Source organism: Equus przewalskii, chromosome 4 (genome assembly GCF_037783145.1).
Source record: "Equus przewalskii isolate Varuska chromosome 4, EquPr2, whole genome shotgun sequence".
NCBI lineage: Eukaryota > Metazoa > Chordata > Mammalia > Perissodactyla > Equidae > Equus > Equus przewalskii.
This window is the reverse complement of record NC_091834.1, coordinates 91,209,013-91,233,202: the sequence shown is the minus strand read 5'-3', so window position 1 is coordinate 91,233,202 and position 24,190 is coordinate 91,209,013. Positions and strand designations below refer to the sequence as shown.

Genomic DNA, 24,190 nt, shown 5'->3' with positions numbered 1-24,190 from the left:
TTAAATGAGTCAGTAGGAGATGATAAGAATCTTTTTTTCCTTTACGAGAGTTCGGTATATGAGTGAGGATTGAGAAAGAGTAGTATAAACTATGAGTCAAACAGGAGTTCAATGAAATGGAATAGGAGCTGCTTTCAAGCCCCTTGGACAGCAGAAGCAATGTTGGACCAGGGAGGTTTTACTGCAATCCAGTTAAAGACCTGACTCACTTGAAACAAAAGGGGAAATGCAAACTCCATGATGGTCGATTGGCCTGGGTGAGTGCTGCTGATTGCACTTGGGTCACCAGAGGGACTGTGAATATTGATAACAAAAGCAGCCCTCTGAGCATCGTGTTTTTGCTGCAGGCAAGCTCTAGTCCTAAGAGCAGGAGCGTTTGTCCTCAGGGAACTTTTCTCACTCCAATCAGCTTCATCTCAGAGAGGCAGAAAGTGGAAAACTCTTTGCCAAGTAATTCCACCCTGTATTTCTGCATTATCTTTGATTAATGAAGAGGGAAGAGCAATCTCCAATGTCCTGAAATCTGGCGCAGGGGTTGGCATCTTGACTTAGATGGCTCCATCAGGAAATTGTTTCTTCCCTTGTCTTGCAGTTGCCCTCACCTGGCTCCTACTCATTTGGACCCATCTTCTTAGGAGAATTTATTTTCCTTGCTCATGGTCTGAGACTTAAAGACAGATTCCATAATTTGTGGTCTCAGCATAGATTCATTTTCCTTTTTCCCCCAAATATATTTTTTTACCTCTTGTTTCAGAAGCTTTCCACAAGTTGTTGTTGTTGTTTTACTTTTATTATGGTAAAAAAAGCATAACATAAAAAAATTTACTATCTGAACCATTTCTAGGTGTACAGTTCAGAAGTGTTAAGTATATTCACATTTTTGTGCAACCAATCTCCAGAACTTTTTCACATTGTAAAACTGTATCCATTAAACAACTCCTCATTTCCTCTATCCCTGGCCCCTGGCAACCACCATTCTACTTTCTATCTTTATGAATTTGACTCCTCTAGGTAGCTTATGCAAATGGAATCATATAGTATTTGTCTTTTTGTGACTGGCTCATTTTACTTAGCATAATGTCCTTAAGGTTCATCCATGTTGTAGCATGTGTCAGAATTTTCTCCCTTTTTAAGGCTGAATAATATGCCATTGTATGTATATACTTCATTTTGTTTATCCATTCATTCATCCATGGACACTTAAGTTGCTTCCATCTCTTGACTGTTGTGAATAATGCTGTTATGAACAGGGGTATGCAAATCTCTCTTCAAGATCTTGTTTTCAATTCTTTTGGATATATACCCAGAAGTGGAATTGCTGGGTCATATGATAATTTTATTTTAAATTTTTTGAGGAACTGCCACACTCTTTTCCATAGTGGCTCCACCATTTCACTTTCCCACCAACAGTGGATAAGGGTTCAAATTTCTCCACATTCTCATCAGCACTTGTTATTTTCTGTTTGGGGTTTTTGTGGGTTTTTTTGATAGTAGTCATTCTAATGGGTGTGAGATGATATCTCATTGTGTTTTTGGTTCTCATTTCCTGAGTTGCTTGTGGTGTTGAGAGTCTTTTCATACGCTTCTTAGCTGTTCATGTATCATCTTTGGAGAAATGTCTATTTAGATCCTTTGCCCATTTTTAAATCAAGTTATTTAGTGTTTTGTTGTTGAGTTATAGAAGTTCTTTTTACATTCTGGATGTTAGTCTCTTCTCAGATATATGATTTGTGATTATTTTCTCTTATTTTGTAGGTTGCCCTTTCACTGTATTGATTACGTCCTTTGATATGTAGATCTTTTAAATTTTTATGAAGTCCAATTTGTCTATTTTTACTTTTGTTGCCTGTACTTTTGGTGTCATATCAATGAAATCTTCACCAAAGCCAATGTCATGAAGCTTTTCTCCTATATATTCCTCTAAAAGTTTTATAGTTTTAGATCTTATATTTTGGTCTTTGATCCATTCTGAGTTAATTTTTGTATATAGTGAAAGATAACTGTTATGAATTGAATGTTTGTGTCCTCCCAAAATTGATATATTGAAGCCCTAACCACCAATGTATTTTAGTATTTCTTACATGGACTATTTCAATAACTTCATAACTTGTCCTCCTGCCTCTTCCTGTCTAGCTTTGTCCTCCACACCTTGATAAGTTTCCAAAACATATCTAATTATACTATTTTCCCTACCTAGGAATAATCCATGATTTTTATTTGCCTGTTCCCCAAAGTTCAAAATCCTCAGAATAGAATAGAAGGACTTCTCAAAGTGTCTATAACATGCCACTCTAGCCTTGTCTACCTCCACTTCTCACTTGCCCCTCCATTCCAAGTCAGTGCCATATTAAAGTGTTTGGCATTCTCCAGGACACCTGGTTCCTTCATTTTTCTATGCTTTTGCAAGATACTGTTTCCAGATTGTGAAATTCCACTCAAACCTTTGGAAGCAAGGTAAAAATCACTTCTTCTCTGGGCTCCTCAGACATCAATTGTTATGTCTTTCAAGGTCATGCTCCAAGGCATTTGGAATCTAGCAGAACATAAGTACTTACGTCAATATGTCTTATAATTATTATCCTGTTGTTCACCCCATAGACTCTGATCCTTGAAGAGTAGTGTGTTTCCAACTTATCTTTGAATGCCGTGCTTAACACAGTGTCCAGTGCAAAGTAGCTACTTAATACATGCTTATTTAATGAATAAATGTTTATTCTGGGGGATGAATAACATTAAAGAAGACCAGACTCTACTCCTTGTTCTTCACTAACTACCTATGTGACCTCTGGTGAGTCACTTAACTTCTCTAGGTATCAGGGTTTTCTTTTTTTTTTTTTTTTGAGGAAGATTAGCCCTGAGCTAACATTTGCCACCAATCCTCCTCTTTTGGTAAGGAAGATTGGCCCTGAGCTAATCCGTGCCCATCTTCCTCTACTTTATATGTGGGACACCTGCTGCAGCATGGCTTGATAAGCAATGCGTAGGTCTGTGCCTGGGATCCCAGCCAGTGAACCCTGGGCCAGCGAAGTGGATCACGTGAACTTGTCTCCTGCGCCACTGGGCCAGCCCCTTTAGGATTCAGTTTCTTCACTTGTGAAATGAAAGGTGGGGACAGATAATCTCCCAAATTCCCCAGCTCTGACATCTTATTATTGCCATTTTTATTCTTGCAAAAGACAATCTTAATTATGAAAATAATTTCATTGTCCATAATATGCAAGGAAAATGAAAAAACCCCAAATTTATTAATTCGTTTGACTCCACATTGCATGTTCATTCTTGAGAGGAACCATTCTAACCTTAACGAGCTTTCCCAATATTACAAGAATAACTCCTTTACGGAATTAAAATGTTTTATGCCATTTATTTAAGTTAAATAGCTCTGTTTACATTTCCAGTGATTCCGAACCAAAAGTTTATGATACTTCTGTTCCTGGTGGAAGTACAAAAAGATATTTTTGAAAGAATATGATATTTAATAAAATAATATTTATCATCTAAAATGTCTTACAATTATAACACTATAAATAATTTTGAAAAAAATTAGAAGTCATCTCAGAACCAATTATTTTCCTATTTGTGCATTCCTTTTCTGACTTATATACCTATATTTTATATGGTTTCAATGATGGTATTCAACTTTATATCTTGTGTTTTCATTAGCACTTCACCAGCAATTTGTATGACAAATTCACGTAGACTTATAACTATTATTTTCGGGGTCTTTATAATATTCCTTCAATGGGCTTTGAAAAATTTACTTTGTTATTTTCCTATATTTGGTCTGTTAGATCACTTGTTCATCATTATAAACAATTCTACAACAAATATCTTCCTTTACTTAGAATCTTTTTACTTGGGATTTTTACTTAAGATATATTTCCAGAAGTAGGATGATTTGTTTAAAGAGTAATATTGTTAATTTCCTAGTTAACTCTGGAAATTATTCACAAAAGTAGCCTTTTGGGGGGATATAGCCCAAATATTCCATTTGATTTAGATTATTATGAATATTTCAACCAATATATTAAATTTTTTCTGAATTCATTTCTGCCAACTAAAAGTTGGGAATGCATTTGGCTGCAAACAAATTTAAAAAATCCGATCAACAGTAGCTTAAACAGATTGGAGTTTAATTTTCTCTCGTAATAGAAAGTCTAGTGGTAGGCGAGCTGTCCTGGGCTGGCAACTGCTCAAGGAAGTCATTGAGGACCAAGGCTCATTACATCCGACTCCTCCAGCCTTAGGAAATGGTTTTTGTCTTCATGTTTGCAAGATGGCATTATACCTCTAGGCATTGAATTGAAGAAAGAAGAAGGGCAAAGGACTAAAGGGGCATATTATCTTTCTGTACTAATAAAACACTTTCCCAGAAGCCCCATCTGGTTATTTTGGCTTCGATCTCTTTGTTCAGAACCAGGTCACACAGTCACACTTCACTGCAGGGCGGTATGGGAAAGAGTATTTTATCTTTTATATCTCTGAAGTCTAGGAAGATGAGAGGGAAAGGAGACATGAATGGCTTGTGAGTAAAAAGGCCATAGTGTCTGCCACATGACTGTCATTACTTTTAGTGAAAAAGAAAGGAAGTGTTTTTTATTTATTACAGTTAAATGATAAACTCTTTCAGGGAATTTATTGAACTGTGCCCATTTTTGAATCCTTAGCATTAGCATAGTGTTCGTAAAGAAGAAGCTCAAGAAATGTTCATAATATGTTTGAAAAGTAAAGATATCCTTGGAAATTAGGATGGGTTAATTAGAAAGTCACGTTAGATTAGCCTAATTTTCTTTGATAGGGTTTCTTGTCTGATACTTTGGGGAAATGCAATAGGAATAGAGTATTAGAGATAGTCCCTCAACAGAACTTTGTACATTAATACAGCAACATGGATTCAATGGAAGTTCAACTCGATGTTTTAATTTGGATTTTAACAACTATTTGCAAATGTTATTGATTAATGGAGCGCTAGAATGTTAGCACCAAGAGAGCAGGGGCTTTAGTTTTTCTCTGATGAATCACTAGCGCCTAGAACAGTGTAGATCACATGTAAACATTTAGTAACAGCCTGTGAAACAAATGACTGTCAGCCTGGATCGAGGTTTCTAGGGGTACACCCCACATTTTGATCCTAACCTTATCCTTTCAGGAAATTTATCGGTGACGTCACAGAATATTGCAGATCAGACCTGCTCTTGATAGGAAACCGAGAGAGACTATGAATACAACGAATGACAGACTTCAGATCCCAAAGACTTTTGGATGAGGGAATGATGGTCAGAACACAGCAAGAGGAAATTTAATGGAAATAAATGTTAATTATTTCAATTTGGTCCACAAACCAGCTGCTCAAGTAAAGGAATAGCATAAATTATGTTATTGGCAGGGGGATGCACCAACAACTAGAATAAGGGAATAATAATGAAAAAACAGGAAGAATTTTATGATACAGCCTGTTGAAAATGACTGGCTTGTCTCAGAAAGTAGTGACTCCCCTGTAATATCAGTTAAGGCCAAGAAGGATCCCATGAAGGGATGCGGTGGGAGCACCGTGCATGAATGGAAGGCTGGATTGGTTTCTCTGAAGACCCCTTACATCCTGGAGATGTAATAGCTCCATTTTTACTTAAATCTATCTTAGAGACTGCCTGTGCTAAGGAATTCCTACTGATTCCTATCAGTAGAATCCAAAAAATTTTTCTCCATTCTAATTCAACAGGCTTCCACTGCAGCTTCATATTTTGTATGGCAGTGGGGTAGGCCTGAGAATCTTGGGTTTAACACACAGTCCTCATTTAGATCCCTTCTTCCCTTATTGGCTGGTAAATTTACAATCCCAGCACCTTCCCAATTGGCCCTCTGATTTTCCCTCTAGGCAAATGAGTATTGGATAACATTTATTCATTCATTCAATAAACACTTGTTGTGTACCTCCTGTGTGCCTGGTATAGTTTTGTTGAACACGTTAGCTAAGATAGAGCTCATATTCTAATGAGAGGAGAAAGACTACAGTAAATAGGCAAACCATTTAGACAGTGAGTAGTGCTACAAAATGAATAAAACCAAGTTGTATGTCAGCTACGGCTGAGAAGGGCATTTCAAGGAGTGTCAGGGAGGCTTCTCTGACAAGGTAAGTAAGGGAATGGGAAGTAAGACCTGAATGAGAAGAAGCAGAGCGTGTAAAACTAGTTTATGTGCCTCTCCACCTGCCTCCCCACCCCCTTGTTTCTTTGCTTCCTTGATGGACAGCCCCAGCTGCCATTGCCATGGCCTCATATCCTACCCCTGCCAGCTCTCTCAGCCTCCCCCAAGGAGGCCCAGACACTGGCACAGCCTCCACTGAGGTCACATGGGCAGGAGACTCAACAGCTTGGTGTCAGGCCCAACCAGCCTCTATCCTTAGAGGTGCCTCCCATCACTTCCAGAAAGGGATGAAGAGTCCTGCTGTGGGGTAGGGATCGGGGTTCCCCAGAGGCCACCATAAAGAACCAGTAACACAACCTGGAAGTGAGGATAAGTTAATTCCCTAAAAGACATACTTCAACCAGTGAGAGACAAGAGACTGGAAGGAAACTGGCAGAGAACTTCCTTCTCCTTCTGCAGGCAGAATGTTCCCAGATAAGTGATGATGTAAGGCCTGCCTGGAAGAAGTTCTGGTGACTAAGCCACCAGGTATGTTTATTTGTGAGGTTGCAGCCATCTCATAACTCACTGCCTTGAATTTATTTTCCCTCTTTTGCTGCCTTACTTCTCTTTCCCCTTCATAAAGTCCTAGGGTTACAATCTCCCATAAAGCTTTGGCTTGTAAGCTTTGCCTCCAAATCTGTTTTCTAGGGAACCCACACAAACACAAACACTATGCAAAAATTCTGGGGTAGAGCCACAGTTCCCAAACTGTGCACAAGGATGCTCAGTTCTGCTGTGAATCCACAGGGGCATTGCAGGAAATTTTAAATTTTTGAGGGAAACTCAGTGATGCTTGACATCTATTAGATACCATGCAAACTACCAGTTCAAGGTAGTTGACAATTTCAACGCTGAATCACGCTACTTTCTTTCGATAATATCATTATGTTGGCAAAGCTGGGTTTTCAGTAGTTGCTCTGATAAAGAGTAATACTGGGGTTGCCCCAGGGCCAAGTGGTTAAGTCCACGTGCTCTGCTTTGGTGTCCCAGGGTTTGGCTGGTTCGGATCCTGGGTGCTGACATGGCACTGCTCATCAGGCCATGCTGAGGCTGCATCCCACATAGCACAACCGGAGGGACCTACAACTAGAATATACAACTATGTACTGGGGGGCTTTGGGGAGAAGAGGAAGAAAAAAAAGGAAGATTGGCAACAGACATTAGCTCAGGTGCCAGTGTTTAAAAAAAAAACAAACAGTAATACCATGTGAAAATTAATGTGGAACAGGAAATGGAGGTGGTGGTGTCCAATATGATTCCGAGGTTTGAGAAGCTGGCCTGTGCCCATTAATATCCCATTGGTAAATAATTGTGGCTATTTAAGAATGAAACACAAACACTTTTTCCTTCCAATTTGTGAGTATTATTTTTTTAAGCACCTACTAAGTTTAAGACATAAGTGCTTATTAAATTGTTAGGACCTGACTACCTAATAAAGATAAATGTTAGGTTCTTCTTTTGGCTTAGAGGCGTCAGGAAAAATAATTACGGAGACACTAAGGGTCCTGTGAACTGAGAAAGTTTGGGAACCTCTGGGATATAGCATTCCAGGCAGTAAAAATAGCAAGTGAAAAGGTTGGGAGACAGAAATAAGCTTACACACGTCAGCTCAACTCTGGAAGCTTCCTTTTCTTTTTTAGTTTAGTGACAATATTTTCAAAAGCTCTATTATCCTTAGGTTGGTCTCTTAATAACCGAGATTCTAAACGTGCATGTGTGTCTGTGTGGAGGGGGTTTACGTGCGTTACTTGCTTTTTAAAAAAAGGTGGTTCTGTGTTATTTCCTGAAAATTTCTGATCACTACATACACTTTTTAGATGTGAGATATAGTGTTTTCTTTATTACTGATCTTGCGGTCTTATCTAAACTCTAAAAAAAACTCTTCTTTCTTTAAAACTTCATGCCTAAAGTTTTTTTGATCAGGCTTAGAATTGAGGAAACTCAGGTTTGGTATTTAAGACAGGGACGATACCTTTTTAGAATGAACAGTAATTGATCATAGAAAGATGAGGTAAGAAGTCCACCTAAAGGGGCATGGCTTTGGGTCCAGTGATGAAGATACTGTCCAGGTGAGGTCTGGGATTAGAAGCGGGATGCTTAACATACCCAGACAGGCTCATTTTCCTGTTTATGTACTTATGTTACTCAAAATCATAAAGATGCATTTTTGAACTTGAGCGTCAATTTCCTTTCTTGTGATTGGAATGCTTTTGACCCATTTCCAAGGATTCCACTTGTTAGAGTCAAGGAAACTAAGAAGCTGAATGAATATTTACAAGGTTGCTTAGTGACCATTGAAACATGAAAAGGAAAATATATTGTCTAAAATGATAAATGAAATGTTAAGTCACTTCTCAGAAGGCCATCCCACAACAAGAATTCATTTGTCTCATGCTGGAATTATTTGTGTTTCTCAGGTGTAGGGTTTCTCTCTTTCTTAAATTTGGGTGCATGTTCAATGACCATGTTTTTTTACCCTATTTTCCTTTGTTTAGCCCATCTTTGTTACACTCTGTAAACAGGCGAATACACACCTGATTGGTTCAGCTGGCTTTCCTGTTAGCCTGGGAGACATTCTTTCTCCTGTTGGTATGTACTGATTCAATCAGGCAAAAACTCAAGATTCTAGCTAGAGCCACTCAACTCTGCCTAAGTGTCCTTGTTTTCTTGTGCCTCTTTCCTGAAATATTATATCAACAGCTATCATTTTTTTCTGTAAATGGTAACATACTAAATAACTGCTTTTCTTTTTTAATCACCATAGTTTTCAGATTGTTTTATGTTAATATGTATCAGTTTGTCTTATTCCTATTAGTGGCTGCAGAGAATTCCATTGTTTGGATAAATAATAATTTAGGTAATTCATCCTATGTTAACAAACATTGAGGTTATTTTCGGTCTTAAATTTTTGGCGTACACCCACAAGGATATCAGAGGACAAATTCCTAGAAGTGGAATTGCTAGATTGATTAGGTTGTGCATTTCAAATATTGATAGATATTACCAAATTTCCCATCAGAAAGACTACACCAAACTACACCAACAATTTGCGAAAGTGTTGGTTTTCCTAGCCCCTCACCAATACTATCTATTATCAAGCTGTTTATTCTAAAAAATGCCATATTATTATAGTTTAAAATTAAATTTCTTTTATAATGAGTGAATTTGAGCATATGTTCAAAACCACTGATATTTCTTTTCTAAGTCAATAAACACTTAATGATGGCCTATAATACGCACAATTGTCATGCTAATTATTGGAGATGTGGTGATAAACAACATACAGCCTCCACATTACATGTGGGAGAGACAGACAAGGGACCAACAGTTACAGTGGTTGAAGTTTGATCTAATGGTGCAATGGAAGCCTGTTGGAGGGGCACCCATCACAGTCCAGAAGGAGATCAGTGGAGGCTTCTAATGAGGAGAGACATGTAAGCTAAAATCTGATGGAGGTGTAGTAGTGACAAGGTGAATATTAGGAATGAGAGGAGCATGGAACTAGAGACAGTGGACCCATGCGTGCAAAGACAGGAGCAGAGAGCATCTGGGACTTGTACAAAGTCCAACTCAGAGTGGCACTATCTGGTCAGTGTGAGGGGGAGGTGGGCAGGGCTGGCACACCAACTGCTAATGTGGCCTTGAAAATCAGTTAAAGGGTTGTTTGAACTTTGCCCTAATGACAATATGATATAATTGGAAAGTTTTTAGGTAGAGGATAACATATCAGAAGTATCTTAGGGGTCAAGTTAGAGAATTGATTGGAGAAGGTATGGAGAGCAGTTAGGAAGCAGTCCCGTACTCCATGTAAGATGATGTTTCCTTGGTTTTAGATATTTGCGTTCTCATTTAACATTACTGTAGAACCACCTAACACTCCCAGTCCCCTCTGAAGGTGGGGCACACTGTATGGGGGTGAAGAGCAAAGACCTACAACCAGGCAGCCTGGGTGTGATCCCTCGTTCTTCCAATTTCTAGGTGCAGAGCCTGAGCAATGGGGGAAATTACTCACATTTGAGGGGTGCTGTGAAAATGTAAAGAGACAGGGGTGTGAAGTGCTTCGCACCATACTTGTGACGTGAAAATGAGGGCTTAATAACCACTAGCCATTTTTTAAATTTTTATTCTTATTACCTTTCCTCACTCCGCTCTGGAAATGCCCCGACCTTTGGCTTATTATGACGTACATAAGAAGAGAATTACAGAATGTGGAAACTGGGAGAGGTTTGGGGTATTTTGTTCAATCTCCTACTTCCATTCATGAGAAAATGAAAGAAAAGAAATCAAGCAACTTCTCCGGGGTTGCACAAGACCGACCTGAAATTCTTCACTGGTCTGGTTCTCTTACCTCTTACATGTACGTATATATTTTGGTGACTACACTTAGCCTTAAGTATGGATCTTTCTCGTGTTTGTTACGGCAGATTCTTGTGTGGCAATTCCTAACTTGGAAAACTGTCTCACACACTTTGTAACAAATCATTCAAACCCCATACAGTTTTCGATAACGTTAGAAACAAAAACAGGGGTGAGGTGGACAGTTAAATCTGCAGAGACTGCAAGCTGGGTTCGTTTCAGCAGTGGGGTGCAAACTGGTTCGAAGCCTCTTGTCGGGTGAGGCCCTTCTCTCCTTCTCGCTCGGACGCGGCAGCAGCCCCCAGCGCTCCTGTCCTCACTTCTGCCTCCTGGATTCTCTGCCTCTTCACTGAGGGCCCTGGGATCCGATTCAATCGAATTAACAGCTGTTTAGGGAGAGACTGCTTTGTTTAAGGAAGACGCTGGGCTGGAGGATCCAGGGATGGAGTCCCACCCTTCGCCCCTAGAGAGGAGGTAGGCGATCCTCCTGTATCTTAAACTTGACCTTCCCGCCCCCCTTTATATACAATGCGCACGAATTCTCTCCCAGGTTTGCACCGACCACGCTCCTACATCCCCCAAAGGTCTCCCGCGTAGGGCGGCTTCTGCCTGGCTCCAGCTCTGCACACCCGGACACCGGGGTGGAGAGCCTGCTGCCCCGGACATTCAGCATCAGGGGACTGGGACCAAGGTGAGCGCTACCGCTCACGGACCGACTGCGCCGGCAAGGCAGCGCGCCCGTCCCGGTCGCAGCTTCCTCGTGTATTATCCAGGGCGCGGCACGCTTTCCTCTGAGTTTCCCTCCGGCGCTCTCCTTTCCTGCCGCCTGTGTTCGCGCCCAGCGCCCCGAGCCCGGCGGCACCTTATCCCCTCTCCTTTGTCCTCCTCTCCTGCAGCCCGACGCCTCAGGGCAGAGTTCAGGTTCAGCTCTGGCTCACGCTCCCGGTTTAGGAAAAGGCCAGGGGGCTGGAGGGCGCGGGTTTGTAGGGGGAGGGAGAGGCGAGTCGGAGGGAGGTGGCCTCTGATTGGTCGGGGAGGGGGAGTGGAGGCACGGAGTTTCCCACAATGCCCCGGTGCGGTGCAGCCGCGGATGGATGCTGCGGGAAGGGGCTGCCATTTGCTGCCCCTGCCAGTCGCGCGCGGACCCGCCGGCTCTCCTGCAGCGGCGGCCGCCAGCGCCGTCAGCCGGCCCGGCCTCTGCGGCGCCGCCGCCTCGCCTCCCTCCGCGGCCGCAGGAGCGGTCGCCATGAACCCCAGCTCCTCGGCGGGCGAGGAGAAGGGGGCGACAGGCGGCAGCAGCAGCGGCGGAAGCGGAGCCGGGAGCTGCTGCCTGGGCGCCGAGGGCGGCGCGGACCCGCGGGGCGCGGGGGCAGCGGCGGCGGCCGGGGCCGCTGCCCTGGAAGAGCCCGCGGCCGCCGGCCCGAAGGAGAAGGACGAGGCGCTGGAGGAGAAGCTGAGGAACTTAACTTTCCGGAAGCAGGTCTCTTACAGGTAGGCGCCGGCGCCCGGCAGCCCGAGACAGGTGCCGCCGCCGCGGGCGGGAGACCCACACTTCTCCCGCCGAGAGGCGCTTCCACGGAGTTGGGGGCATCTGGCGCTCCCTCTCTCTTTCTCTCTCTCCCTCTCTCTGTCTGTCTCTGCTTCTCCCTCCCCTTTCTGGGGATATGTGTTCTCTTCTCATCCCATCATTCTGGGCTGGAGGGAAGCTACGTGCGCCTGGTTTCCTCCTGTAACCGGAGAGAAGACTGGGTCCCTGAGGTCAGAGCAGCAACAAAAAGGCGCGCGCGTGTGTGTGGGAGGGGGAGGCACACACAGAGATGGCTGGTTTGCTTGAGAGAAGTCCTCAAAGTTGTCCCTAAGCCGATGTCATCTTCAGCCACTCCCCCTACCTTCCAGGTTTCCCTGGATGAGCCTTTGGCACTAACTTGGTAGTTGAGATCACCCGGGAGGCAGAAAGGAACAGCGCTATCCGGAAGGGAAATCCTTACGGAAGTTGGACCTGCATCGAAATTCCCCACTAAGGAAGAGTCAGATGTGAATCCATGTCTAGAGATAGGCAACTGGTTACGGGGGTTACACTTACGGAGGGCTTTCCCTCTCTCCTGGGTGTGCCGAGAAGGACAACCGGGGCGGGGGTGGGGGGGCCCGCTGGCAAGCTAGGGGTGAGGGCAAAAGGGGCCCATACTTGCCCCTGAGGATGGATGTATTTGTGAGACAAGCACAGTGTGGGTTACATGGCCCCCAAATTATGATAAAAGATTACCCCCAATTGTGTCAGGATCCAAAAAGGAGAAATGAATGTTCAGTAGGTTCTCTGCCCCCTCTTCCACTCCATCCCCAGGGGAGAATAAAAATATGGACAGGTGGGAGAGTTTCGGAAACTACCCTTACTGCTTGTTAATTTTAAAAGCTGTGGTGATAACACAAGCATAGAATTACAAAAATTTGCACTTGCTAGGGTCGGAGTATTTCTTGAAAAGGGGTCAGTAGAAGCATTCTTGTGACCCTACTTCTTTAAGTTAGCAGTCCTTTCCAGAAACCCATATAAAGTATTAAGCCTGTCACACCATGTGCTGTTATGTAAGCAAAAGCAGATGACAGAGGTGTGTGGGTTTGTGAGAGTGTGCGTTGTGTTTATGGGGGTATGCGTATGAATCATTGGGATCCCCGCAGGCGATGCTGGACTGGAGGTCCCAGCCAGTAGGGCATGTGCTCTGTGTCTGCGTGTTGGCTTCTGGTGACTCCGAAATGGTCTTCCTGGTGAGGTTATTGCTCTCGCATCCCTCAAAAGAGTGTGTTTTGTTCACTGTGCGTTGAGGGAGTTCCCACCTGACTTGCTCCTTTAGTTACTCACATAGATCAGGACCAAATACATCTTTCTCTTTATATTTTTGGTTTCTAAAAATAGACAGGTGGTGGAGAGTGGAGTAGCTCTAGGGAGGGATGCTGGGACACAGGCAGTTCCACTTCCTAGGTACGATGGCCTGTCTGGCCCTTAGGGGAACAGGGACTACATTCAGCCTAATTTAGGAACTGCGAGTGGGAGAGGGAGTTGATTACGTGAAGCACATTGTGGGTCTGGCCTCTCGGGCTGAGAAACGCTCCTGTGTCATTGGTATTCATCAGACTCCTCACTGGGTAGGGCTACAGAGCCTGAGTTTGCAAGGGAAATCATTTTAGCTAGCCTCTTGGTTGAGATCATTCTCTGAGCCTCTCTCCTGGAAATGGGTACTGTGTGGTGCCGTGGCTTTCTGGGTTGCATGCTCACACATGTGTGTGTAAGTGTGTACACATGCAAACATAGACATGGACCCAGACACAGCATTTTTCTCTAGAGGAATAATAATACTGTGTCTGCCTGACAATCCACAGAGGTGGTCCTCCTTTGTGAACATCATTTCCTGGTAAATAAAGCTTTACAGTCTCCAGTTCTGCAAGCCACCTGATTCTGCATCGTCTCAGGTGTCTGGTTAAAAATGCCCGCCACCTCAGACTTACAAAATCAAGCTCTCTGGGGGTGGGAATGTTTAACAGACTCCTCAGGCAATGTGTAAGCACACTAATATCTGAGGATTGCTGCTCTATTTTTTACCAAAGGCTAAACAATTGATCTTTGAACTCATAAGCCTTGCCCAGCCAAACAAGGCCAGGCAGTCCCAAACTAGAGGAAAGATGGAAAAGGTAGGTGATTTTATCTGGCACATGTTTGTCCTGGGTAACGTAGAGAGTGTCTCCATTTCGATGATGATTGTTTGTTTTTAGAGTTATGGTGAATGGCCTACCCGCTTGCCATGGAAGCCATTCATTCTGGATTCAGATGTAGCCGGTCCTGACCATTTTGTTGGTGGGTTAACCAATGGTCTGTAAGCAGCTTTGGCTGGAGTTGGGTGTTGGCTTCTCGGTGGGGACCACACCGCCTCACTTGCGGGGTGCATCTGAGCATGACGACTGGTGGGAGCTCATGGAGAGGGGTCAGGAAGCCCTCACAGAATGGAATCTAAGCAGATGGGTTCAGCTGGGGTGAGAAGTATGGCTGCTGTGTAAGGGGGATCATTTGGGGTGGAGAAGAGGAGATTTGCAGGTAGGTCAAAAATATCTTTTGAAGAACACAGATATTTGCAGAACGACACTTGTTAGGAAAGAAGGGGGCTTTGGGCTAGGGTGTGCGTGTGCGTGTGTGTAGGGGGGTCTCATCTGTTCCTTCTGTTGCTAAGGAACCTATAAGCTAGGGTTTAAAAATAAATGAGGAGTGGGTGGGCATATGCAGTGACTCCTGTCTTTTTAGGAACCAGAGCCCTTTACAAAAAGCCTTTAAATAACTATTTCTGGAGGCAGATTATTCATTTTGCTTGACTTTTACTTTGTTAAGTAAAATAAACTCCTTTATATACCCCTCGATTTCCCCTCATTATCTTTTCTTCCTTTTTTAGGGAACCATTTTTCCCATGGGAATTTTTCCTTTATTTTAGATTTGGCTCCCCTAGAGCAAATAGTCTCTGGAGACTGTAAAGCTGAAGGGTTTAGAAGGCAGTGCAAGTGAGCTGGTACTTTTCTCTTAAAATTACTACTTCCTTTTTCTTTGCAAATTATGGTGCTGCAACAGATACATATGTGCCAGTGACTATATAATGTGTAGGAACTGGGTTTCTTTTTTTTAACCGCCATAAGAATTCCCATTTAAGTCAGTAAAATTAAAGAAAAAAATCTTTTAGAAGCACACAGGGGAGGAGAAGGAGAAGGCTGCCGATGTTTATTGTCTTCTGTGTGCCAGGCGCTGCCCTAGGTGTTATGGTATATTTTATCTTATTTACTCTTCATGACAGTCTTATGTTGTGATTATGGTTATTTTTATTTTACAGAAAATGAATCTGAGGCTTAGAGCTTGGGTAGGAGGCAGAGTTTAAACCCAGATGTGACTCTAAGTGACTTTCTCTTTCGACTGCACCATGATTTCCTAAACATTCATTTCTGGCTTGACCTCTCCCCATGGGTGTGTATGTGTATGCATGTCGGGGTGCAGTGGACGCTGCTCTTTCACCTTTTCCATAATATGCCACAGGTCATTGCGTATTATCTCTTGTCTACTTTATTCTCTGGACCATGTCCCTTTGGCTATATAATTTTAAGGAACTCCTCTACTGTTTCAGAAATGAAAATGAATATAAATTCATGATCATCAGGAAATAGATTGGTTTTGCTTCTGAGAACAAAACCACCTACATGACACCTGCCATGTCTCTGAAGATAGTCCTTGTAGAGTTTTATATGCCTTTTAATTAAGATTACACAGGTGTTGTGTAGGTGAACCTAGATCCAGCGAAGAGCTGGCCTGTCTGTACCTCCTCGAGCAGCACAGACTCAATGAGGAAATGTGATTTTGCTTGTAAGGAGGCCTGAGCAGTTACCATTACTTAAGAGATGTTGATGCCTGTGCTTCAGTTTCTCTACTTAGAAATGAGGATGGTAATACCAGACCCTCCATAAGGGGAGTTGTTGGTATGAGACAGAAGCAGCAGCAAGGAGGATTAAACTTCTTAGCTTAGGCAACTAGGTAAAAAAGGATCTATTATTCTTTATAGGTTGGGAATAAGAACAGAGTATTTCCATTTTGTGTTTTGGCCTGCAGCTCAAGATTATGTGATTATAAGAAGGATGATTGGGATGTTGAAAGCCAAACAGGATAGCGTGGACATTGTTCTTTCTTGGGAAATTGATTGGGAATTGATTGTGTATGGGGGAAGTGTTCTTTTCCCCCATACACAACCAGCATGCAGCATCCTCTTTTGTAAATCAGTTTAATGTCTTTGCCTGTGCTTTATATATTGGTTAGGTATTTAGAGACTTTAAGATCGGATGAAAACCTTGGTTCTAATTTAATGTTTCCTTCCCCAGTAATTACTTGGGACTTGGCTAAGTGTAGACTTCCGCCATCAGGACACACACATGCAAGACTGCGCTTGAACCACTGTCCAGAGTACTTAATATGCTCTGATTGACCTTTCAGAGGCTTGGTTTTCACATGGGATGGTGACAGCACTGGGTCCTGCTGAATCAGAGGATGGAGAAGTTGAAGGGAGCTTTGCTGGTGCTTATTTCTGCTGTGGCAGCAAGAGCATTGCCTCGTAGGGTCAGATTAAAGTAGACTAGGGCTCGCTCTTTGAAATATTTCACTTTCTAATCTGAGAAAATGAGGACTCTTAGTGAGGGCTCAGGCTGGCTGCACTTTCCATGTCCTTCTGGGCTAGGATCTGGGATACACATCCCTTATACAATCCTGAGGTGTCCTTGAAGTGGGTTCAGAGGCACTCCCTCTCCGAGACCAGAAGCATCTGGAAGGACCATTGCCTACATGTTGGGCTGTGACACTTGCTTTCTTGCGTGGGTTTGTGTTGGTAACACTGATCCTAATTATTTTTTCTGAGACCCTATAGTTGTAGTTTTAGGATAGTTGTTACCGCAAATTAATGGTGGTCTAAGAGCTTTTCTTTTTTTTTAAAGATTTTATTTTTTTCCTTTTTCTCCCCAAAGCCCCCCGGTACATAGTTGTATATTCTTAGTTGTGGGTCCTTCTAGTTGTGGCATGTGGGACGCTGCCTCAGCGTGGTTTGATGAGCAGTGCCATGTCCACGCCCAGGATTCGAACTGACGAGACACTGGGCCGCCTGCAGCGCAGCGCATGAACTTAACCACTCGGCCATGGGGCCAGCCCCCTCTGAGAGCTTTTTTTACGGTGGATAACTGAGGAAGGAAGGTGAGGAGAGAAACAAAATCTAAGCATTACGTTTCTTTTTTCTTTGAAATTTAATTTGCTTGAAATAGCTATAAAAATGAACTAGTTTCAAATTGTTTGAACTGGTTGGAATGTTATGCCTATTGCAAGGCATAACAAACCAATGCAAAGCAGGAGATTAAAGAAAGAAAAATGCTAAGTGATGTCTATTTGCACAGAATACTCCTGTAATTCTTCTCTGGCTTGTTCACCATGCAAACTCCTTAGGATTGAGCTCAAATGTGTCCACTTTCTCTGATTGATGCTTAGCCCTGCCCTGTCCTCACATGGCACTTTCAAACAGCTGTGTTCTGACTGAATTGTAATTTTCTATTCTGGGACTTAGACGAGGATTTGAACCTGACACCTTCTAGCTGATCTTGGGCATGTTATGCAACCCCTTTGGGGCTCAGCGTATTCACCTCTAAGATGGGGTAATAGTAAGACCTACCTTAGAGGTTTGTTATGAGAATTAAATGAGTTACTTTATGCAAAGGACTCAGAACAGTGACTTGCATGGATCTAACTTCTCTAATTATTATTATTTCCCGCTAAGTTGTTAGCTCTTTTGAAGACAGAAATTGCACCTTATCATTTGAATCTCCAAGTCCTGTTCTTCTTGCTCAGTAGGTGTTGGATAAATATTTATTGAATGAATGAATTTAATTGCCTTCTTTGAATAAACTACTACCGTTATCCATTCCCTGTCCATCTCAATTGTGACTTCCTTTCGACTCAGAGAAAGACCTGCCTTTTTCTCATTTACACTTGGCCCAACAGCCCAGGACTGTGTTTCTGTTTGCAGCTTCCTGTGTGGGTACCTGCACCAGCCGTTTAGCCAGCTGTTGGAGGCTGGAGAGGGGTGGCAGAAGCTCTCACTTAACCAGCTATTTGCAGCTTGTCAAAGAAAAGGCCTTAATTTGCCTTCTGAGTAGCACTAATTAGCTCTCCGGCTCTCTTTCTGTCTGTCTCATCCCTTTCCAAGGGGCATCATTGATTTTCTCCTCAGGGAATTTTCTGTTGACTTTTCCTTCTGTGCTTAGAACTTGGAAATGCAGAAAGATAGCTAGCCCGCGTTCCTGGAATCTGTCCTGACCGTCGTCCAGCCGGCCTGAGGTTCCTCCAGCAGCCTCTGTTTTGTATTACTTCACTCAAGCTCTCCTTCCGCCTCACCTGATTGACTTTGGTGGAAAAGTTATTTTAGGAAGAATTCCTTAGTTGGCTTAGTGACTTTAAGCCTTTGTTTTGTTTTTAACTCTCTTAATAACAAAGTCTTTGAAAAAGTGCCAGCTTCTTTTGATTCATATAACATAGGAAGCACTTGAAGAATGGCTGGTGAGTTTCCTGACATCCACAGCGTTCAAAGAGAGGTGGCGTGAACTCTGCTCAGGCTATGTTAGAGGAAATCTAGTCATCAGGTGTGTGTGTTGGCTGAGGGAGGGGCCATGGCCAGGTAAAGGTGGGAAGAAGGGTCTTTGCAGATCAATTTGGACATTCTTTCCTCCTAGCCCTGAGGTTCTGTGAGCCTTTGAAACGTAACAAATACTGTTTTTCAAAGGCAACGGCTTTTTGAGGGACTTTTGTAGTTCTTATTTCCGTAGTCCTTATGTCTCAAGGGGAGATTTGCTTTTAGATTTTTACATTCATAAATAATGCCCTGATAAGGAACCAGTTCTGATTTAAGCTATAATATTAATGGTCTGGCTTTTGTTGGATGGAGGGGGAATAACCAAGCTTGAAATTGTGATAATTAAACTGCAGTCAAATCTCGTTATTCTTGCTCTTCAATCCCCTAAGAGACAGAATGGAGTAGTGGTTAAGAGCCCTGACTTTGGAGCCCTACTGCCTGGGTTCAGTTCTCTACCTCTGCCTGCTGTATGACCTTGGGTAAGTTACTTAACCTCTCTGTGACTTAATTTCCCTGCCTATAAAATGGTAGTGATATAGTAACCCCCTTGTAGGACTGTTTGAAGGACAGAGAACTTGTCATGTTCTCTGTCACAAAATAAGTGCTGTTAGTGTTTGTTAGAGGGGAGTCTTCCATTCTTAAGTCCAAATTTGAGCAAATAAGAGCAAATTTGTTTATTCTTCTTCAAAATATTGAGCCTTAATCAAATGTCACGAGCTAGTGATAACATTATTCAGGTAATATGAAAATAAATAGATACACTTAAGAAATTTAATTTAAAGATTTTGGCATTCATTAAGGTACAAAATATGTACTCTTCCTTTCACAGCTTATTAAAAAATAGTTCACTCTTACCAGAGGATATGAAGGAGCAGCTTTCTGCTGCTCCTGAGTGCTCTGGGAATCGGAGCGGGCAGAAGGCCAAGGTCAGAGAAGACTGGCACCATCAGTGTGCAGAGGGGTCAGGGATCAGTGGCCCACCCTCCCAGCTGGTCATTTGCGAGCAGGAAGCCAGAAATGGAGGGTTAGGTGACAGAGGTCTCAGAGCTTCTCAGTGCCAGGACTAGATAAGTAGATAAAGTCAGGGGTACTAGAAATAGAGTTGTCACCAGGGGCTCTAGGACAGAGATTATTTCTCTCCTGGCCTGGCTTGATGATATTTGCTTCGTATGTACAGACAATGGCTGGCTGCCGTGTCCTGGCATCAGAGAAAACAGCTTTCCAGATGTTACCTGTCCTGGATTATTTCAGAAAATAGAAGGCTCAGCCTTCTGGGATATTCTATCAGTTATCTCAACCAGGCCAAACAAAATTTATTTTTAAAAATTTTAAATGATTATTAAATATTTGTTGAACAAGTAAAACTTGTTGGCTCAGGACAGTGGACTAAGTGTTGAGGGAGTAAATCCTTTTTTTCTTCAAAAGGCAAAGAAAAGGCAGTTTGTGTTTTTTGTGTATCACGTAGATTTTCAGGAAATAGCCAGAAAATAGACTCCTTGAAAGGTCCAAGTACATTTTTAAAATGTGTCATTCCTTTGTATACGAGAAAAATGTCAAAACTCTATGGAAAAATGTTTTTGTTTTAAAAACACTTGAAAGCAATTTGTTTAAAGATAAAAAAAGAACTTTATATAAGCTTATGTGAAAGCAGTTGGAAAGGATTCCAAGTATCACTTTGAGACAAACTTCTGGAGCGTTCTTCAGACTGAAAGGACTGTGTTCTCATCATTGTCCTTATGTGTGTGACAGGGTTTGAGGCAGTCTCTCTCAGACGGAGAGCATTCCCTGTGGAGGTTTCTGAAAAGAAAGCCTGATTTAAAACAATTTCTTTCTTTTAAATTGGCCCCCTCTCAATGTAGAGACTAAGCTGAAGCATATTTTTATTTCTCTCCAATGGAAGCACTGTCCTCAGCGTCCAAAGTAACACAGGAAGTAGAACAACCTTGAACCCCAGAAGCTACAGAGCGTGATCTTCCCTGGCAGAGTGAACACCCACAGCCTCCTGCCTTTTCTTACAATGGCCAAGAAGCAACAGACACCACTCTTCATGTCCTTGCCACTGGCCTCTGATACACCATTCCCAGTGGCAGCAAAGGCAGCCTGTACACTTCCAGAGTTTTTGCGAAGTGCAGCCAGGAGAAGAAAAAAGCTTTTCTTGGTTCAAATTCGGACCGCAAGTGTTAATTTACTTACCTACCTACTTGTAAAGATTAATCATTATAAGTTACTGATTTTGATAAATGCTCTGTGCCCAGAGCTGCTAAACATTGTATATATAGTATTTCATTTAACCCTCAATTAAGCAGAGATTATATTATTTCCATTTTACAGATAAAGATGTTGAGGTCTTTATTGCCTGAGGTCACATAGCTAGGTAAAAGGCAGAGTTAAGATCTCTGCCTTCATTTGCATATTCCCTAATGCAGCTTTTCACTCTGGTTCTTTCACTCTGGTTCTTTCACGCTTTCCCATTTTCTGTGTGCAAATAGCCGTATTTTCACCATCTAGTGGTTTATTAGGCCGAAATCCCTTGAGAGGAGAGACCCATGTTTTTCATCTTAGGGGCCCAGCCAGACCTACCACAGGACCAGAGAAAAGCCTTAACAGAAGTTGATGGGCTGAGAGAACAGGAATTCCTTTCCTGTCCGAGCGAGCGTGGACTCAGCTCTGTGAATAGCTGCGTGCTACTGGCAGTTGTAGGGAGGCCAAGACGGAGCGCTCCGTGGTGGTTCTTTTTAAAACTATATGAATTTTCCATTGTTTGAGAGGGAGAATAAATCTGGTTTCCTGCGGCCAGGAAGTGATTTATGGGGATTATAGCCTGGTATTCCCCCCTTCAAATTCTATCTCTAGTGCAAGACCTTATGATTTGTTGAAATCAGAGTGGAACTTGAAGGGAGGCGGGTAATGGCGCAATCGCTTGGGGTCCAGTGAAGAAATTAGGACCAATTTATGTGCGCTTTATGTGGCTGAATGGCATAGTAAGCATGATTCTATTATTTTTTTAAAAATATTCTTAGAAGAGTTGAGTTTTTCACCTTTAACTGGAGAGCCTATTCAGGCTGCAAGTACTTGCAATGTAAGTTTTTCCATAACAACGTCCTTCAGAATTCGTAAGTATGTTCGTGTGTTCAGTTAAAGGCACCTAGAAAGTTCCAAAGGATCATTTCAAAAACCTGAGTCATTCTTTCACATTTGAAGAAAACCTTCAGAATTTCTTAGGAAAATATATCTCTAGTTCAAAAATAAATGTCAAAGCTATTTAAAGATTAAAACAGAAGCTTTCTATGAGCCAGTGAGGAATTATAACAAAATCTAAGGGATTTTTAAAAAAAGACAAATTTCGGTAGATTTCTTAAACTGTTAATATTGACTAAATTTAGGTACTTATGGTAAAAATGTGCTTGGTGCTTTTAGGGCTTTACCATTTATAAACTGCTTTCACATAATTGATCTAATTTTACCCTCAAAACAATCTTAGGCAGCAGGTAGAGCAGGTGCTGTTTTCACAGCCCTTGTACAATTCTGGAAGAAGGCATGACCACTAAGAGACTTTCCCAAAGCCACATGCCAGCAAGGGGCACTGCCAGGCTCAGGCTGGTTTTTGGATGTGAAGTCCCATGTTCTTTCCACTTCAGGGCACTGCTTCCATGCACCTCTCTATGGAAAGATAGTTAGCAGCATTTCCCTTTTGTTAATTTCATTTATCTGAATTTATCTCAATTCTTGATCATAATGGACAAAATTGGAATCGATTACTGGCTGACATTCGAAATCCATACTGCATTGATGAGGAGGATGACTTCATTGTCATCCCCATTACTCTTCCTGTGTACGTGAAGACATGAAAGCACAGTGTGATGGTTTATGTTTAATACTCCTCCTACTGGGGGAAAAAAAAGAGAAGTAGTCAGGCTCTTCCTTTGCATTAGTTGCTAAGCAGCAGCCATTTCATTGTAAAGGAGATTCAGTTCAAGTAATGACATAGGTGTTCCAAGAATAGCATTTCATTTTTACAGCAACTGCATTTCTCATCTTCATATAGCATATGCTCCTGTGGCTGATTGATTTTAGGAGAAGAAATAGGCACCTCAACACCTTTGTTGAATATATGGAGAAAATTCAATATAGGTGACCACCTAATAACCAAACCCCCAGGTTCTGCGACTAAGAGTGAGCAGCAAGCACAAGCTACGTGCAGCTTTAAGGATTTGGAAGTACTTCCAGAAAATACGACTGCCGAACAGGTACGCTTTTGAGGCCATATTTGATGTTAACTGGTAACATCTCAATGGAATACTCTGGGTAATTTAGAATTCTAAGTTTTTGAAGTAATATGGCATAGAACCAAATCTAGTTGCAGCCATGGGGTTGGATTGTGGGCAAGATTTCATTCTATCGAGATGTTTTCTGGCAATTGAATGCTCTTGAAAATGAAGAGAAAGAAAATCCCCTACAAGGCTAGCATAAGTCATGGAGTTCCGTTTTATCAGGAGAAAGAGTGTGAGTATAGAGGAAGACGTGTATTTAATGTCTATAAGTATGTGTGTAAAAGGGGAGATGTCAAATTACAAAGCTGTCTGGTGGTACATTTTTCTGTCTGCGCTGCCATTAACTCTGAAGGCTACATGATCCATGTGTGGAAGCCCGTGGCCCTGCCTTTCAAGGCATTTCTGCCGTCTCTGCTATAACTTGCAAAACTGTTGTGAAACTTTTGCAGATCTAGGCAAATATATTTTCTTCAGAGAACTGCTTCATGGGAATTGTTAAGAGAGCAAACTTTGTTGTTTTCTAAGAGTGCACTGCACAACACCGCTCCCCAGTCCCCCTTCTCAAGCCATTTGAGAGAAAATACCTCTTTCTGGGAGCAGATGAGATACGTGGAAGCTGGGCTTTGACTTCCAGTAAATTGTCCTCCCATTTATGGCAAAGTACCTCTTCCAGGAACTAAAGGAAGCGTTTGGAGGAAATAATACACGGATGGATCCACAAATGGCAAATGGTTATTCCCACCGTAGTGCTGGATTCATTAGTGTGGTTGTTTGGAGCATCTCTCCAGCAATTAGTGCTTCTCATATATTTTATTGTGCACTTTTTACAATTACTCACAACAGTTTTGGTGAAGCAACTCTGGTGTTCTTGGAACCCATTATCTACACAAGGAAATCAAGTCAAGAGGGTTGGGGAGGAGGGGACTAAAAATCATTGACTTTTGGGCCTGGAGTGAAACCACAGAGGAGCAAGATCCTAAGAGTCTCTCAGAAAAAGCATATCTGGGAGGTCCTCAGTGGTGCACCTTTGGCATTATTCATAGTGATATTAATAATAATAACAATAATATTTATTGAGGGCTTACTAGCCAGGGACTGTGCTAGGTGCTGTACATATTTCAGTTATTCTTACAACAACTTTATGGGGTGGTTATTACTATCTGCAGTTATACAAAAGAGGAAACTGAGGCACAGGGTAAT

At 42.4% G+C, this 24,190-nt stretch overlaps 1 protein-coding gene across 12 annotated transcripts in view; it reads left to right on the top strand.

Annotated features, from left to right (window-relative positions):
- The first annotated feature begins 11,600 nt into the window (after nt 1-11,600).
- DGKI (diacylglycerol kinase iota) overlaps nt 11,601-24,190 on the top strand; it is a 424,664-nt gene continuing 412,074 nt past the window's right edge. For all 12 annotated transcript variants that reach the window (XR_011539629.1, XR_011539628.1, XM_070617836.1 and 9 more), the window contains exon 1: nt 11,601-12,033. Coding sequence is in view for 10 of the 12 variants with exons in the window: in XM_070617836.1 (XP_070473937.1) it covers nt 11,633-12,033 (401 nt within the window). In the remaining 2 variants the exon portion in view is untranslated. The remainder of the gene's footprint in view (nt 12,034-24,190) is intronic.